Below are 20557 nucleotides of genomic sequence, written 5' to 3'. Positions count from 1 at the left end.
TGGAGAATATATAGACCTCCTCCAGGCAATATACCTCACTGCAACAGCAACAATCCAACTTCAAACTAGTAGCAATAAAATATCAATTGAAAAAGGTGTCCAACAAGGAGTGACTATCACCCAAAATCTTTACAGCAGTCCTTCAAGAAATATTTATTAATATAAACTGGACAAACCTTGGTATAAAAATTAATAACAAACTTAACACATCTAAGATATGCAGATATAATTTTTGTAAACACTCCAGAAGAGCTTAATATAATGATAGAAGATCTATATCATGAAAGTAGAAAAGTCAGTCTAAAAGATAAACAGAAAAAATTAAAATCATGTTTAATCATTTTAACACCAAAAAACAAAATAGAAAACAATTTCTTGGAAAGAGTCTTCATATACATACTTAGGTCATCCCATTGATCTAAACTGTGGACTCCAAAAGCAAATAAATAGGAGAGTTCAACTTTACTAGAATGCATTCAGAAAATTGAAAAGCTTTTTTCAAAACAATGATGTCCCACTCTGTTTAAAAAGAAAGACATTTAACCAGTGTATACTTTCAGTCATTTCATATGACTGTGAAACCTGGTCGCTAAAAAAATGTGGCAAATAAATTAACTCAAAGCAAAATGGAGAGGTTGATGCTGGGCATCACATTAAAAGATAAGAAGCAAAACACTTGGATAAGAAGCAAGGCTCATCACTGACATCATTCTTCACCATAAGCGACTAAAATGGAAATGAGCCGGACATCTATCCAGAAAAGAAGATGAGCGATAGACCACCATATTAACGAACTGGATTCCTAAAGAAGGGAAACGACGCCGAGGACGTCCTAAAAGAAGGTGGAGTAATGAATTGTCAAATTTTGTTGGGGAAAATTGGTCAACCATTGCCAAGAACAGAGAAAGGTGGAAAGAACTGGAGGACTTCATCCAGCAATGAACAGAAACTGGCTGAAAAGAAGAATACTGCTCCCAGATATTTCCTATTGTAACAGTGTTGTTTTCTATATTTTCACTACTATTATTTCTCTTGTGCCTACTAAGAATATCTCAAATGCAATGGTTGTGATGTGTTTTATGCCAGGAGAGGCCTGATGTTAAGATAATTCGAAGAGAAGAAATTTCATCTTGTCTGGGAATTTGAGTTATCAAAAATAATACTGGGGGGAAAAATTTTTTGTGGGAATTAATCATTGATTAATCATTCCAGGAATGCAGAGGACCCATCTACAACCAGAACAAGTCCAGAAGAAAATCTCAATGAGAGGACTTGAGAAATGCTTAATGTAGTTCCTAATTTTTTTTCCCTACAAGGTCAGGCTAGGTTAAAGGATTAACAATTTAGATTCATTTTACTTTTGTACAGTAGTGTCATGTAGTTTGTATCTTATACATGTATTTTTCCTGATTTCCTAAGAAATCATTCTAACACACGTATTGTATTGTCTCTCCATAAATTCTTCACTATGAATGCTGACCACCGTGCAACTTTAAGAATACAAAAAATAATATGATTAAACCAAAAAGCAACCTCTGATGTATTAGGGGTTGATGTGATATTAGGATCAAGCTAACAAACCCAAATACTATAATACAGGCCAGCATGCAGATTAGAAATTTACTTTCAGATGTAGTCAAGTTGAAAAGTAGACCTGACAAATCATTTATTACATATTTTACCCAAATACATGCATGAAATATCTTTGTCTATGCTCTTGTACATAGAGCAGTTTTATACATAGTAATCCATCTTAATACAGTTGCATCCAAAAATTATAATTAAGCAAATATTTTAATAAAAATAATTATAACTGATCGTTAAAAAATGTTGCATTAGATTTTTAATTGCAATATAAAAAAGAATAAAAATTATTTTTTTTTTATATTGATCCATACACAAGATCAAAAGACCTATAAGAACACCAAGTCTAGGGTGCAGGTGAGAAATCAAGTGACATTTATTTAAGCAGTTACCGATTGAAAACACTTCTTAGTAAAGCAGGTTTGGTATGTTTGCAGTTGTACAGTAAAAGGATGCTGAGTAGCCACTGCGCTTGCATTAACAGATGCAATAAAGTGAAGGGAACTGTTGAAATTAAGAGCTATTGCCAGCTCAGTGAAGTACATATAGAATAGATGGAGTTAAAAATACTGCATCTGTGAGGTAAAGGTTATAATGAATCTATAACAGGGAGATCACCAATGAGCATTGATCAGAGAAAAATATTTTCATTAAATCTTTTTTTTTTTTCTATGCACATTTGCAGAAGTATCAAGTTCTGGTGCACTTGCATACAATGTTAAGATCAGCAATTTTATTCGATGCATTTCTAAAGTGCAAAGAAAATTCTTTTTACCTCATTTGCCTGCAATATTTATCTACATCTATATGCATGCTGTTCATCAAGTTAAGATCACTAAATTCTTCAGAAAGCGATTAAAGTAATTTGAAAACATTTATGTCTTATTTCAAATGTTAGTTTTTATTTTGTTATATGCTTGCTTTGAGAAGGAAACAAAATCATATGCACAATATAGCAGATGACAGCAATGAGCTGACAGAATATAAGTGTTATAAGAGGGTATGAATATACTAGATTTAAGGTGACTAGTGGTATGCCCCACAGATCAGTCCTCGCACCATTGTTCAATCTATAAGTGAATAACATCGAACAAATGCTCGATGATTTCCTGATGCAAGACAAGCCATGGTTGCTACTGATATGCTATACTTGTAGCATGATTTAAATTGAAAAGGCTGTCAAATTCAATAGAATCAAGTAGCCAAATACAGTACTTTCAGATTCGACTGAGGAGTTTAAAGGGTACATAGCAAGATTTACAAATACAAGTCAAAAGATAACTGCAATGCTGGAATGAACTGATGTATACAGATAAATGATTTTGCCTCTACAAAACCTTGAAGCAACTGCCAGGACTGCTGTGCAGATTGTTTCCTGGATTCCAAGTGGATAAAGAAGCCATGGAAAAGGTGACAGGTTACAATATGAGTATTGTAGACAATTAGACAGGAGGAAAAAGGGCTGGAGGCCTATAAATTTCTGAGATGTTATAATCAGATGAAATTTTTATATGGAAGGTAGGGAAAAACAACAACTGTGGAAGATGAAAAGTGCAGCCAAGGAATGAAGTTTGATATAGAAGTGTAATAAGGAGACCAAGTCTATTTAGAACTTGTAACATGCCATAGAATTATTTTGTAAATAAAAACTGATGATTAAACTAAAAAGCATCTGATTTACCAATCAACTAAAAATTCTCACACTTCATGGATGCAAAGACAAGTGCATTTTTCAATTTCCTCAGTGATATGCTTCATACTAAACACCTCCAGAAGATCCGCATAAAAACAATGCAATCAATGAAGATATCTTAATTGTAAAGCAACTGCCAGGACTGCTGTGCAGATTGTTTCCTGGATTCCAAGTGGATAAAGAAGCCATGGAAAAGGTGACAGGTTACAATATGAGTATTGTAGACAATTAGACAGGAGGAAAAAGGGCTGGAGGACTGCTGTGCAGATTGTTTCCTGGATTCCAAGTGGATAAAGAAGGCCATGGAAAAGGTGACAGGTTACAATATGAGTATTGTAGACAATTAGACAGGAGGAAAAAGGGCTGGAGGCCTATAAATTTCTGAGATGTTATAATCAGATGAAATTTTTATATGGAAGGTAGGGAAAAACAACTGTGGAAGATGAAAAGTGCAGCCAAGGAATGAAGTTTGATATAGAAGTGTAATAAGGAGACCAAGTCTATTTAGAACTTGAAACATGCCATAGAATTATTTTGTAAATAAAAACTGATGATTAAACTAAAAAGCATCTGATTTACCAATCAACTAAAAATTCTCACACTTCATGGATGCAAAGACAAGTGCATTTTTCAATTTCCTCAGTGATATGCTTCATACTAAACACCTCCAGAAGATCCGCATAAAAACAATGCAATCAATGAAGATATCTTAATTGTAATTATTTCTGTCAAAAGGCTTCAGCAACAAGTCCACCCTTATTAACTTAAAGCAGGTTAAGTTCAATTAAAAAACATTTCCCAATATTTTTCAGAGTAGCTCAAGTATTCAATACTAAATACATGTATACTCCATTTTAAATGGTAAGAGTGGCAAGCAATGCAAAGAACGTAAAAATTATGTAGGAAAATATCAGAACAAGGAACTGGACAATGACACATTTATGCCACAGAAAAGTTCTAAGGAAGAAACAAAAGAATTTTTCTGAGACTAATGCTGAACTTCATACCAAAACTATTACAACAGTTATTCAATTTAGTCAGGGAATCTTGCAGACTTGTAGTGGATTTATTTAGAGGTATAACTTCATCTACATAAAGTAAAGAGCTGAGATTAACATCTCCAATTTTGATATCAAGTTTAATACCACTTTCCTTCATAAAGTGATCCATATAGATAATGAATAACAGAGGGGATAACGTACATCCTTGTCTCACACCAGATTTAACATTAAACCATCTTCTTGTACTTCCTTCAATTCTAACTGCTGACTTACAACTCAAATAAAGTTGCTTGATATAATGCCCCGTTGACACCATATAACTGTAGCGTATAGAATAGCTTCTCTCTTGGCACCTTGTCATATGCCTTTTCCAGATCGACAAAACTTAAATACAGATCTGTGTTATATCATGTTATATTCAGAGAAGGCAGCTAACAAAAAAGGAAAAGCTGGACCTTGAAAATCTAAAGAGCAGAGTAGGAAATAATTACCAAACAAATTTGTTGGGAAAATTTAGAGAAGAATAAAGCAAATAAATGCCTGCCAGATTTTTGCTCAGTACATGGAATAATTACTAACACCATGTTGCAACATAAAAATGTGCACAAATGAAGCTGCAAGGAATTTTTTTTGGCTGATGCTTTCCACTGATTCAGTAATAAGAGTATAGAGAGGATTTGAAATTGGAAGTGATCATTTAGTATTGAGAAGGATAAAATTGAATTTCATAACAAAAAGGATACAAATTTTGAAACAAAGTTGAGCAACTATTAGGTTACCTGCAGACTAAAATAGACAATTATTCAAGGGGAAAAAAAAAAGATTGAAAACAAAAACTAAACCTTGGAAATTCAGTGGCAAAGATGAAAAAAAGATTGTCAGAGAGACATATGGTGAAGTAACACACAAGTACAGAAAAATTAGAACTTCATAGTGGACTAAGGAAGTTAAAAAAGTAGTCAAAGGAAAAAAAACATTGAAAGCTGCTGGCAAGTAGGCTTGTGCTCTTAAGATAATACAGAAAAATGTAAAAAAGCAAAACTAACCAAATAAAAGTAATGGGATGACTAGGATGGGAAGAACACAGAAAATAAATATCAGGAAGTCAATAAAATATTCTGGAGGCTATTGAAAAGCTTAGAAATGGAGGAAAGAGATGTAAAAGGAATCAGATGATAGGCATTCTAGATATGGAATAATTAATCTGAAAGATTGTTAAATGAAACAAGCAGTGCCAACTGATAGAAAACAATCACCAGGAAATGCAATCAAGAATACATATCCATACTTGAAGTAAAAAAATCAAAAACCAGAAATATGGAAATGCAACTGGAGTAAATATATGCCCAGAAATGCTCAAAAACTGGTTACATAATTCAGGTCTAGTCAGATGGTCGAATTCTGGATGGCTGGAGTAGAGCTCTTACCAATCTATCAAAAGTATGTTAGCACTATGATGCTAACTGGCATATATGAAGTTCCACATTCTTGTAAGATGAAGTTCCACATGCTTGTAAGATCTAAGTAAACATCTCTGAACACCAAGACCACATCTGTCTGATCAAACCACTACAAATCTGGCTTTGCTCAACATGGAGTTGAAAACCCAAACCATGGGATTCAATGAAAAACACCAAGCTGCTACATAGATCCTTATAAACATGGGTCTTTACACAAAGAAAGTGCTGAAGCCTTACGTCACAGACCCAATCGTAACCATAATGACTGTCTCACTATCCCAAAAAAAGTCTAGGAAATTATCCTCAATTGTATAAAATAAATTTCAAATATTTTAATTTAATTTAGAGCCAAATATTTTAATCCTCAAACACTGCTAAGCATAGAGGGATTCCAATATAAGCATGGGCATTAACTGTTCCTTTGAATGTAATTCCTAGCATTGTAATAACTGTACTGATGATGTCTTAAGATAAAATATCTACATATTATTAAAATTTAATTAATGTGGTACATGTGTGAATTTTTATTTATGAATTTCACATTTCATATTCCACAGGTTTCACTATATAACAGAATATAAAAAAGGGAAATAAAACAATGCAAGAATTAGAGGTATTTCCTTACTCAAGGTCACTGGATTTATGCTAGTATACCTGAGCAATGACTAAGAAAAATTGTGGAAGGGAAGATTGAAGAACAAGTTGGATTCAGGCCAAACAGATTGTCAGGATACGATTTATTTTAAGACAGTTCAGAAACTTGGGAATATAAGGATTTGCATTCAAGTTGCATAGATCTGAAAAAGGCATATGCCAAGATGCCAGAAGGAAAACCAGAAGGAAGAACACCTACAATTATATTGGTGTAAATGAGACAGAACAATATAGTATTTCAGTGGTTAGAATTGAAGGAGATACCAGGTAAAAGGTTTGATAATAACTCCAGTCTTGCTGTGCTGTTATAACTTCCACATTACTGCACTACCTGCAAAACTACATGAACTTGGTTCCATTAATAGTGCTGTGCACAGTAATATATACATGTTTATCAGTAGAGTTGTCTAGCTGTACAGGTTAAGTGAGGAAATTATGAGAACTGTGTAGCTATAATAGCACTTCACAAGGCTGGAATGCACCAACCTGTTATTTTCAACAGGCTAAAATCACTCAGGATCAGTAGAATGTTACTGGACTATTAACCATTATAACAATACAGAAGACTTATCTAACAGCCAAAGAACAGGTCGACCACTGTGTTACAATGCAGCAACCCTGTAACAACAGAGAAAGCAATATTGCAAGAGAAGAACATTTCACAGAAAATGTCACCTGTACTAACTGATGACTGGGGCTGAGAGCTTATCGTTCTACTGGACACTTGTGGCAGTATGCAAACAGACATCCTCTTCACAGAAGATTTTCACCATTGAAGAGAAACTGCCAGTGATTGGGTATGCATAGCATGTCACCTAGCACCCAGGATTCAGGTCATCATCCTATAGTGATGGTTTGGGGGAGGGGGGGAGGGATAGCATTTCTATTGGATGTAGTGCATGCCACCAGTATGTGGCCTCTCAGACTTCAGATGTGTGAAGGCAATAGGGAGACATTTCTAACATTGAGTGCTGCTATATGCACATATGGTTTGTATGTGCTATTCGAGTTGTGTTTATGGCTCAACTAAGTATATGGGTCCCATAATGAAAGAAAGTAGTATTAAACCTGATATCAAAATTGATATTAATCTCAGCTCTACTTTATGCAGATGTTATACTTCTAAATCTAATTTAAGTCTGCAAGATTCTGACTAAACTGAATGGCTGCTCTATTAAATTTGGTATGAAAATCAACAATAAAAAGAGACAAAAACAGGCAGAAACATTAAAAACAACTATCCTGAATGGAGAACCTAAAAACAAGTAAAACATTTCAGATATTCAGGAACAATTTTTTTTAGTGAAGATGGCAAATTAAATATTGAAACAGACAAAGAGAATTAGTAACATTCATATGGTTGCAGTCTGAACTAGCTGTATACAAGACAGTCAAACCAATTTTAACTTATGGATTTGAGAGCTGGGATAGCAGTAAAAACACTATCAAAGATTGGAGACCAGACATTCAAGTCCAGAGAAGATGGCAATATCACATTAATAATGTTGGAGTCTGGAAGAAAATTGTTGACCACACATTAGTAATGATTTATCTTTTCATATAGTATCAACATCCTGTGCATCCTCCTTAAGGATATCAAGAATTGGATGTTTTTCAATTTTGAATAACTCCTGGAATCCTCAGACCACATGCTATGGCACTAGTTAACACCTTTACTGTTCAAGATATTCTTGTGGCTAATGAGAAAAATATAAATAACACATTGTAGTGTGCTAAAAGGGAGATTATAATTCAACTAGGAGTTGGATAAAGAAGTACTTTTATTTTCATTGCAGAATGTTTTGACTAAAGCCTTTGTATGAGACAAATGGCATTGCTGCCAATGACTGAAAATGTTTATAATAGCATAAACAATTTGCACTACTACTTTGAAGTTCATTGGTTGTCTTCTTGGAATGAACTGATTGGATTTAAATTTAATGATTAGGTTAATTAGTCATGTGAAGAGACAAGATTTATAATGCTATGGAAGAACTGGCTGTGCTTTTTTTTCCCATCCCATCAGATCCACAACAGTTCAAAAATGCCAACATGATCAACATTTGAGCATGGATGTTTGTGAATGTCCTATTTACCATAGGACATACTGTAAACCTGCATTCTGGTACAGTATGACCTTTGATGTCTTTGCACCATAAAAATCAGAATCTATACGGGCTATAGACTAGCCTTGACGCTGTCCCCAATACATTATCCCATCTTCATCTATCCATTCCTGTATTTTTCTCTTTGACTTCTTTCTCCAAAACCTTGACAACGACTCCTGATATGCTGATCAGTCGGTAATTTGCAACAGCAGTCTTGGAATCTCCTTTATGCATTGGAACTATTTTCCCATCTTTCCACCCCCTCAGGAATGACCCATATATGAAGTTCCACATGCTTGTAAGATCTAAGTAAACATCTCTGAACACCAAGACCACATCTGTCTGATCAAACCACTACAAATCTGGCTTTGCTCAACATGGAGTTGAAAACCCAAACCCGAGACTCAAATTAAACAAAATGGTCAAGGGGCACTGACAATTCTTTAGCCACTTCACGTAAGACCCGAGCTGGTATACCATCCAATCCCTCAGATGTCCTGGACATTTATTTCTATTTTAGCAAATTATTTTATTGCTGGTAACTTCTACATGATTGTATGAATCCATTTTTGTAGTTTCAAACTTCTTAAGCTACACTATCACACGCATGTATCAAACTCCCAAGATACATAAAACTCGAACCACGTTGTATTGCTTCACAGTAGTTTGGTTTTACTAGTTATAATTATATTGCATTTAATTCTCTCCATAACTTTCAAAACATTTTTTGAAATTCCATTTTCAAATCACCAATTACTGTTACTGTATACACATCCTTTGCAGCATACAACTATGGCCTATGAGAACATAAGGACTAAGAATTAGTTTCCCAAATCTTGGAGTTTTGCTGAACACAACCATATTTATTAAGATTGGTCTGGTTTAACAAATGTTTGCCAATTTTGAATAACTCCTCTCAAATGTACATCATCTGCTGCAGCAAATCATAGTAACTTCTTTCCCCAATGATTCTGTGCAAGCTACTCAAAGCATGGTCTGCTAGACCAGATTGTTCAGTTATTCTCTGAACAATCAAGCCTTTACACATGGTAACTGATATTTCCTGTTCTTCTAGACAGATCTCAGTTTGACCATAACAAGATCACATGCAAGAACAAGGAACGTTGTAAAACACCTGAACAGAGAAGAGAGGATCCTTAGAGCAGCCAGCTTCAGATAACATTTGAAAGCAGAACAAGATTTTTTTTAAGAGTTGCGACTTTTTTTTGTCTGAGGTGTGGATACATAGAACAATGAAGTCTGTACAAAGGGATACAAGTAAGAAAAAAAACTAATTTTTAGTCTTAACATTGTAATCACTAGACATGGTCTGACAAATAAGTTCAGCTGAAAGGCAAGCCTAGGTGGAACAGTGGATGCCATCGGGTAGGCATGATTAGAATATCTAAAAAAGGAAAGGCTATTTTCTCAAAATGTTCCATAAAGAAACTGGTCAGAGGGAGAGGCCATGGTTACACCTTGTTTATGAATCCCTTCATAGACAACGAAATTGAAAACAATGTCAGAATCAAAAGCATTTTTCAATAAAGATAGTTTTCTAAAATTACTTCTTTTAGTCCAAGCATATATTATAGACAAAAATCTAATAAAAAGTGGTTTAGTACTGTTTATAATATATGCTTGTATTAAAAGAATGTAATATTGTTATATTCACAAGATCCATTAAAGTGCAAAAATAATGTCAGAAAGGAGGATATTGGTAAATAAAGAGCTGAAAAAGCTCACCACCACCATATTTGAAACTAAATTTTGAATTAGATTTTAATTGAATGAAATTTAATATAAGATGAAGTATGATCAGTAGCATAGCTTCAATAGTGGGGTTTCTGAGCAACAGCAATTTTCTGATTGTAATCACTAGTACTGATGACTACGAAACATTACCATTGTCAGATCTAGTGATTATGCTATTGTCTGTGTAATTTATGGAGAATCTGCAACAGATTTCTTTCAGGCAGCAATGCTTGCATTAGGGATGCTAATGTCAAACCCTTGTCAACATAGCCTCCAACCTCTGCTCCACATAGGTTTCTCAAGTGAAAACTAGCACACCTTTATTTTATTTATATGGTTACAATGCTAAAAAGATTAATAAATTCATTGTTTCTCCCTTCTCACATTCCTAAATAAAACAAATAGCAATGCTATTACTATTCCCTATAACTGGAGCACCTCAAAGAATAGCCACAACTCAAATATATAATCTTTCACTACTTTCAAACCTTATCTGATCACTTAAGAATCCACTCCCCCACTGTTCTAGGTTTTAAGGTTCCTTGTTCTGTGGAGATCTGCCTAGAACAAGAAATATATATGCTGCCATCTGGCTTAGCTGATCTTGCTTCATCGGCTAAGCCAGATGAGACCTTTGCACAGAATCAAATCAAGCAGCAAATACAACTTACTTTAGAATCAGATTTGTTAAACCAGCCTAATCTTAATATGGTTTTGTTTAAATGTAGAAGTTTGATAACTTCATAGCCATAACATATAATTTCTAAACCAGAATAAATGGTAAATCTGCTACTGAACATGTTGGAACGTTGCTAGTTGTTGCTATCACATGTTATATCCTAGGTCCGTGGCAGTTAAATTTTTGATGAAAGCAGACCATACATTTTTCTTGCATTGTGTAGAGATTCTAATCATTTGCAAGGCTTCATTAAAATTTCTTGTAAAATAGTTACGATCAATATTTCGCATTTTTGTTTGTTGCTTTGTTACCAAGTACTTGCTGGCCAGTAGCAGTGTGGAATGCCAGGCCTGATTTATGTTCTTTTTTTGATATCTTTTATATGTTCAGACATGCTGATCTCCCTCCTGTCTTTCTTGTAGATAAGACAATGCTGGTAAGCCATACTTCTAATTGATTTTAAAGAAATTAGAACATAATTATTAATTATAAAAATTTTAATAACTTTAATTATCGAACTCACATACATTACTATATATTTTGGCAATGTTACATTGCCTTCAGGGATCACAAAACAATGATGTGCACATATACACTGTTGCTTTCAGCCTCACTTGCTAAGGCTGAAGGCAGCAAGTCAGTCCTGGAGTCCTAAGGTACTATCACTTAACGAGCTAAATTAGGTTGCCTAGGCCAGTGCTTCCCAAACTTCTGGATGTCAGCGGCCCCTTTGCAAAAATTAAAATCTCACGACCCCCCCCCTAAAAAAAAAATCGTAATAGAGATATATTATTATAATATTTATTGTATTTAGATTCAATACAAAACATACACAGCAAATATTGCAAAAATCAAATGCATATATTACATTTTTTGCCTCTTACCATTTGGTTCTGAAGACGATACGGTCTGTTCTGGTAAAATATGAAATACTGTCCTTTTTTTAGTCTGTTTCTGCTTCTTCTGATTGTTCGCAGGATTTTATCAACCACTTATCCATCTCAGGGTTAAATTTTTTAACGTAGAATAGATCAAATAACATCACCACTTACCAATACTGGCACACCACAGACTGATGACATAAAAAATTAGTGAATATTACCTGAATAAGGGAATCCCCCGGACAAGGAACATTTTTCACTTTTGTGACTTTTCTCCTTTTACGGTAATTAAGCCTAACATGAAACAGACAGCAAAGGCAGTATGTTTATTAAAACGTGTATATGATTGGTGCAGTATTAACAAAAGATCGCACAACCGAAAGATAAAAGTATAGCTGACAATTGAGTTGAAATGCTAACTCTCTTCAACCGAATTCCATATGTGAAACTGCCATAACATTCATTATTAGTAACACGTTCGGTTGAATTTTATTGCTGCCTTGGTAAATCGAACTCACATACAGCTAATTAATAACAATAGTTTTTAGTTAGATACTGTTTTTGCCCATATGGTTTTGTTTCAGTCTATACAGCATAGTTTCTGTATAAGGGGACATGTGATTCATTAATTAGTATGTTTTTATCCCAGTTGTCTCTAATTGCACTATTTGTTGAGAAATATATTACAGACTCCTCATACCTTATTCACTGGCATAATAAAAGTACTTATTTTTATTGCCTCTGCAGTAGTGGCTCTTAGGGAGGAGGTGTTGTTTACCACTGCAAGGAGTTACTATCTCCCCACATGAACTTGTTTAAGCTTTTTTTCATGTGTGAAGTATATGCGAAACTTTTAATGGTAACAGAAAACTAGCTCGAATGACAGTGATAATATAAACCGAGTTTTGATATGTATATAAAGTCAATATCAACAGTCCCCGATTATGAACGCGTTATGAAAGGGACAGAAAGATTCTGAACTTCCCTGGAGAGCATTCGAAGTAAATACAATTAATCACTGCTTTGAAATGAAACATGAATAAGCAATATTTACTTATATTCGTTAAGCGCCGAAATACGCAGGAAGCAAAGTTTGTGAACCAACACCAATGTGTGAATTTTTCCATTAAAATATAAAAAAATAACAAAAAAGAAATAACAAAAGTTAAATATGTTTCTTTTAAAATAAAAAAAAATATACTTAGTCTTAAAACATTTGAAATTTGTTTTCATTATTTCACGGGCCCCCTCAACAAAACGTACGGCCCCCAAGGGGGCTGCGGCCCGCAGTTTGGGAAGTGCTGGCCTAGGCTGTTAGGCTGATGATCTTAGAATGCAAGCTTCCCAAATTTGGGACAGTCTCATGATGGAATCCTGAGAATGGAATTCGGATATCCTGATATTGGCTGTCCTGCCTGTTTGGCCATAGTATGACAGTTTGCAACTGTAAGGAACCTGGTATATTCCAAGTAGGTCTAGAGAAAGTGGCCCATTTTGAGTGGAGCAGATAAGAGATGCCAATTTATATGGTTTGTAACTAGTTGTGAGGTTATATTTCTTAGGATTTTTGTTATTTTTCAGATGTATCCCAGATATATGGAATGATGATCGATTTAAAGTAATCTCTGTAATGAAGAGAGAGGAAGAGGGGGAGTTTGTGGTTAACTAGTCTAATGTTTGTTGGGTTGTAGCCATTAGCTAAGAAAGTGTTAATGATATGGTCAAGTTCAGTAGAAAAGGCGCTGTTACCTGAACCAATCAATTCTGCCGTATCATATAGGGTTTTTATAATCCCATATTGTTGGAAGAGGGGGGGGAGGGGACTGCTGGTGTATGTATCTACCTGTATGTATAGGTTTTCTGTAAACAGTAAGCCAGGGATAAATCAGACTGGTGTGTAATCAGTGTCTAAGAAAGGGAGACTTGTCCTTTTCCAAGGTAAACTGGATCCTGGGGTGTTGATGTGTTCGCCATTTGGTCGCATGCCATGGATACACTCCACAATTTCTAGCAAAAATCTTAAGAAAATATGACCTCACAACTAGTTACAAACAAGAAATTGGCATCTCTTATCCACTCCAAAGATCAGCCCCTTTCTCTAGACCCATCTGGAGTACACCAGGTCCTGAGTAGCTGTATTGGTGGCAGGACAGCCAATATCAGGAAATTGGAACAAGGACTACACTCGGTTCCACCAATACAGCCATTCAGGACTTGATGAGCATGCAGACACCCACCACAGAATATGCTGGAAGGCCACTTTATTACACCACAGCAATTACAAGCAAAAGATTATCCCTTGAATCAGCCTCAACTCTGAAAAAGTTCCAATTATCAACAAATTTGGTTAGCTTACATTTCTGAGACTGTCAGCCACAATAGCCAAGACAACTCAATTTAGCCTGCTTGAGAGGGGGGGGGGAGACCTTTAGGATTCTAGGACTGACTTCAGTTGCTGCCTTTCTTCAGCCTCATTTGCTTAGTGAAGTGGTGCCTGAATGCACAGTTTTGTGGTCCCTGAGGATGGCAATATAACATTGCCAAAATATATAGATAGCTATTAATTAAATTTTATAATTAATAACTTAGTTTACTTTGCTAAGTTATTAATTATTAATAACTTAGCAAAGTAAACTAAGAAGTAAGTTAATTAATAACTCAGTTTACTTCATTTATTAAAAAATCAGAACCTTCCTGTCTGGAGATACATAAATGAAAAGAGCAATCAATCTCAATGACTTATTTAGCTACTTCTGCTATCTTTATTTTTTTAATATAAAGAAGGTACACACTGATTTACTATTCAGAAACAGTATCAAATTAATTTTTCCACTCGAGTGTCTTATAATTTTGTGATGTGCCCCTGACTGTGACAAAATATAGGTTCTAAACTTTTATTTTATTGATCCTCAATGCTGCATTTGACTTATTTAGCTACTTTTGCCATCTTATTTTTTTATGACTTATTTAGCTACTGTAGAAGTAATGGATGCAAGTTTTTGGTGGAGTGAGGATTGAATCTGTATAAGAGGAACAGACTACACCTGAATGCATTTGGTATCAAATAAGTGGTATGAGCCTAGCAGAGTCAGGGAAACTAAATTATAAAGGAAGGAATGGTGTAAATGTGAGCAAGAGCAAAAATGTTATAACTGTGTTAATGATGGGAATGGGCTTTGTCATGGAAATGTTGACGAGGAGAGAACGGTTTTGTTTGTGTTCATGGGTTTGGACCCATCAAACGTGTGCATAGATGTCTACATGTGTAAGGCATTAGAGAAGAATAGAGATCTGCAAGTTGTCAAACTGTGTCAGGCAGACTGCAGACAAGACAATACAAAAGAACAAACAGATTAGCATGTCTGTACACAAATGCTAGGAGTATCACAAACAAATGGATAGTTTCCAACTTCCAACATCTTTCTGTAATCCAGAGTAATTTAATAAGTTGACACCTTTTAGCAACTGGCATATGGAAATATGAGTTCTGCATTGCTTCAACCTTGGTATCACCTCTGGGTCTGGCACCCACTGAAGAGACCTCAATATAGGTCGAAACCGGTCTGGGTAGTGACCCTTCCCATAATGCATAGCATTATAGATGTCTGCAAGATGTGCTTTGCATTATGGGATACTAAGGAAAGTGAGAACTTAGTCCACCTTTGCCATGAGTTGTCCACTAAATAATTTATGGATAGTTTGTTGCTTTAGTCAATATGTTGTGACCTCAGATTGTAGATATTAGTGAGACCAGGCTATCAGAATCAGAACTACCTGCTGGTATCGAGCATCAAGGATACAGCATTTTTAAGAATAGGAGAGGAGGGAACGTGCTGCTAATGATATTGGAAGACTAATCAAGATAGTATCAGAAATGAGTTGAGACTAATGATTATAGTACTATTACTAACAATATGTCATGTGGCAGTGAGTTTAAAGCCATCTGGCATGAGGTGGAACCTAACAAGATCGATTATATAGTGGGGTGTCGTTACAGACCTAGTGGATCGGTTGCTAGTGATGAAGAAATGCATTACCAAACAGAAAAGATGAGCATGAAGAGTAATCATAATGGGAGATTTTAATCATCTAAATATTGATTGGGTAGCAGTAGAATCTCATGAGAAGAACGAAGTTACATTTATTGAGCTGTCGCTGGACAGCTTTCTGAAACAGCATGTGACAAAAGGAACTTGAGGGCAAAGAGCATTAGATTTGATTATAGTGTCAGAGGGCATTTCAGTTAAAGACTTAACTGCTCTGCCTGCAGCTTATTGACAGTAATCATGTGGTACTCACTTGGGAAGCGAGTAAGTTTATGAATGTTCTATTCAAAAATATGGAACTACAAAGATCTACAGAAATTCATGAACTACAAAGCAGAAAATTATGACCAACTGAGGAGTATACAGAGTTTAGTGGAATGGGATATTCTGCTGCATGGAAAAAACATCGACAGTACATGGGAAGCATTTAAACAATACTTAAATGATGCGAGATCAGAATGTGTCCCAAGAGTTTGAAGAATAAAAAGAACAGGAGTTGAATGGATGTGTAATCTTAATAAGCAAGAGATTCATAAGAAAAGGACAATGTGGAAGGAATACAGTGTGCATAAGGATGACATATGTTATGAACATTATAAGCAGCACACTAGAATAATTAATTGTTGTGTGGAAAGCAAAGTTTGGGTATGAATAACTGGCTCTGCATGCTAAAGACAACCCACAAGAATTCTATCGATATGCTGCAAATAAAAGAATAAATGTAAATGAAATAAAAATGAAAGAATAATTCTTCCAAATCCAGATGGCATGAGGGTTACAGATGCATAAGAGGTTATTTCAGTTAATGAATGCCCATTTTGTTACCTTTTCATTAGATGAAGAAATGCAGGTGTATGAGAACAATTGCATTAGAACTGTTGCACAAATTGAATAAGAATTCAGCAATAGGGACTGATGGGATATAAGCATGTGTGGCTAAAAGTGTTCAGCTGAATTGGCTATTCCTTTGACCAGGCTATTTAATACAAGTCTCAGAACAGGGAAGATTCCATAGGAATGTATGCTAATTCTATTGCACAGGGGTGGTGCAAAGACTAATGTATCCAACTATAGACCAATCAGTATCTCAGGAGTGGTGGTGAAGATTATGGAAAAATTGGTTAGGGCCCCACATTCAGAAATGGGTTGACAGTGAATCTACTTTGCAATGAACATCGGTTTACTAAGGGAAGGTCATGTTTTAGCAACTTGCTCACATTCTATAAAAATGTTACCATTGAACTAGACAAGGGGAATGGATACCCGATGATACTTTTGGATTTTGCTAAGGCTTTTGACAGGATACAGCATGGTAAACTTTTGCATAAATTGGAGAAAATGTGTTTGGGTTATAGAATATTAGCATTGGTAAGAGGATGGCTGACTAACAGATATCAAAGTGGTTCATCAAAGTCATTCACTTTGGTGTGATTAGTTATCCAATGTTGTATTATATTGGTGGGATTAGGCTAGAAGAAACTGATGAGGCTAGGAATCTTGGAGTGTTAATAGAGAGGAAGTTTAAATTCAGGAAACCATGTGGCAAAGATCGCAAATACAACAAGATAATTGCAATGCTGATACGAATGTTCACATGTGATAAGGATGTTATTTTGCCTCTTTACAAGTCCTTGATAAAACCTCACTTGGACTATTGGGTCTGGTCTCCATTGTGAGTCTGATATATTGGAGAGAGTACAAAGGAGTATTAAAAATCAGAATTGTGGAATACTGATTATGAAAACAGATTGAGAATTTGTAGACTGCAGAAACTAACAGGAGAAAGAGGAGAGATATGATTGAGACTTACAAACTTATGTTAGGATCATACAGATTTTCAACTAATGGAATTTTTCAATTTATGGTGGATGGGGAAAGGACATCCTTGGAAGCTGATAATAAAGGTGGGGGGGGGGGGGCTAGATTTTTCTTTCAGAGGGTTGTGCATGAGTGGAATGAATTGCCATTGGATGTTATGAGTACAAGCACTGCAAATGAATTCAAGAATAAGTATAATAGCTGGTGTGTGTAGTATATGACCTCCATCGAGGAGCGATTCCCTGAGGGATGGCAATGGCACCCTAGTCAAATATATAGCATATTTATAATGTAAATCCTATTTTTGTGAACTTGCAATGGATGATTAATAAAAGGTAACTTCTGTAAAAAGCAACTGTTAACAAGATTCCTAAGTCTGACTTTAGTATACCAATGCAGATTCAAGTTTACTGAACTGAATACAGAATTAAATTATTCTCTAGGCTTCAGCACCATTTTTACGTCACTAAAAACTCATGTCCTCTGAAGCAGTGTTGTAAGATTCAATACTGAAGTGTATGTTATACACTCCTTTCCACTATCTATTATTAGTATAAACCAATATGCTAATTTTTTCAAAGTTGTGATGTACAAATCGCCATCTTTGAGAACTAGCAGTGCTGATAATTTTGAAGATTAAATCAGAAGTTCGATAATAATCGAGGATTATTATCAAACTTAGTTTCCAATTGCCAGATGATGAAATGTAACTCATTTTCTGATAGAAATTGAGCTGAACATGTTCATGAACAAAAAACTGAACTAGTAGGGCCACTTTTTTTGTGTGGTGGGGGATGAGCTCTGTGATGTTCCCAGTAATTCATCACAGGTAAATAAAATTTTAGATTCTCCTGTGTGTAGCTGTTTCAATTCGATTGATCTGGAATTTTAATCCCTAAAAACACCCAGCACTTTTGTCTGTAGTTGGCATACATAAAAAAACTCATAATTGGAGCACATTATTTGAATAGGTCTTTAAAGAATGATCTGTAATAAACGTTACATTAATATTGATTAATTTCTTTTGTTACTTCCTGTTATGCACTGACCGAACAAAATGGCTTTAATCTCAATAAGAGGAATGAATTTATCAATGTATTCATTTCAGTAAAATTCTACGCAAAGTTACTTTATTTGAAAAACATGTAAATAAATAAAAAAACTCGCTTCGGAATTTTAACAAAAACCGGATTTTACAACATATAATTTGTAAAATTTAGTGCAGCAACTACAACACTGCAATTCGGCTCAAGAAAATCCGCCATTTTCTGGAAAATGTCCTTGGACGACGCTACACCACGCGCTATTGACGTAGTCCTCTATCGAGCAAAGTCATGATCGTTTACGCAGAATGCGATAGCTTACGGCAAAGATCGGCCACACCCTATCAATAGTTTCGACGATCGCAAAATACGAGGTTCTGTAGCAAAATTATACTTAAAATCAGTGAACTGGGTTAACAAATAATTATCGAATTTATTCAATTCAAGTAGCTAGACTATACGAATAACCATAAGTGATAATTTACTCCCCTTATTACAACAGAAACGGTTTGTAATAATAATAACAGCATTTACGAACAAACTAAAAATGCGCCCGACATTGTTTGCTATGAACAGATAATTGATATGCATATTTAAATATGCCTAAGAGCTAAATCTAAACCCCCCCCCTCCCACTTCTCCAAGAGGAAGTTTGAATAGGGCATAGTGATAATTTATCAATTGTTATTTCAAAATCATAAATCCTTGAACCGCCAATGCACTAGTTTACAAAATCAGTGGTATTTACAACTGCATTACGCAGCCATGTACATAATTACCGGAATTGTGCCCCTACGTAAAACACAATAAACCGGTTAACCTCCCATTTCATCATGGCGGCAGAAAGAATTTAGGAAACATGACTAATACACAAATGCATATAATTAAATACCTTTCCTTACAAGTCAATTTATTTACCTCTATAACAATTCGTCCAGCAGGTTGTCCATCGATAGTCATATCGAAGTAACACCTTGGAAGCCGAGACATCTTGGAGAGAAACGACTGCTGCGTACCAAAGACACAAGTCCTCTTCGCAATAGGGCTGACAATAGAATGAAATCTATGGCGGGAAACAACGCTTATTACCACGTGGACCATTGCTAGCATAATGGATACTGAAAATGAATTAACCAACAGATGGAGCAACAAAGTCGCCAATTTTTTCCCTGATAAATAATTCACAGATGTCTTGAAAATAAATACTAATAACATATCACTAAAGCCGCTTTTTTAAAGTATTTTTTAAAAATACCAGATATTTTTTTAATTTTAATATTTCATATTAATATTTAATCTAAATCAAAAGCATTGTTATTTCAATATTGTTTTAATCGCTGCTATGCCTTTCACAAGAACAAATATGTATATGCGTATTAAACGTGTTCACTAGTATAAGATCTCCTAAAACACAAACTGGTCTGTTTGTGTCCATTTTATAAAACAACAATTTTAATCATAACGGATTATAATCGTTGCAATCTGCGCAGAATGCTATTCATGTAACTGCATGTCTTAAAATGTTTTCACATAAAGCCCTATAGATTAGTAATTGTATGTATGTGGGAGTAGTGCCTTTTAATCGGTTAGTTACTTGATATTATCTGGAGTTTTTTCTGTAGATGAATTCTTTTAGGTATTTCCAGCATGGAAGTGTCGAAGTGAAGTCCGATATGACGTTGGTTTTAATAGAATTGCTACCTTGTGTATTGGGATGGAGAGCTTATGAGACTCTTAGTTTCTATAGGTTGGTTCCATGAGTTTGAAATTGGCCGAGTGGTTAGCGTGTTCGCTCCCCAGCCAAAAGGCTACGGATTCGAATTTCGCCATGAGCA

The 20557-nt window shown here is 35.1% G+C and overlaps 1 protein-coding gene across 1 annotated transcript in view; it reads right to left on the bottom strand.

The window, feature by feature from the left end:
* The window catches only part of LOC150104570 (peptidyl-prolyl cis-trans isomerase-like), a 53844-nt gene extending 34003 nt beyond the window's left edge, over positions 1-19841 (bottom strand). The window contains exon 1 of the mRNA XM_090395203.1: positions 19641-19841. Coding sequence (XP_090251329.1) covers positions 19641-19832 — 192 coding nt within the window. The 5' untranslated portion in view covers positions 19833-19841. The remainder of the gene's footprint in view (positions 1-19640) is intronic.
* Positions 19842-20557: the final 716 nt, after the last annotated feature.

This window comes from Typopeltis vanoorti, chromosome 7 (assembly GCF_054136105.1).
Source record: "Typopeltis vanoorti isolate ZY-2024b chromosome 7, IOZ_Tvanoo_1.0, whole genome shotgun sequence".
Lineage (NCBI taxonomy): Eukaryota > Metazoa > Arthropoda > Arachnida > Uropygi > Thelyphonidae > Typopeltis > Typopeltis vanoorti.
This window is presented reverse-complemented; position numbering and strand designations above follow the sequence as displayed.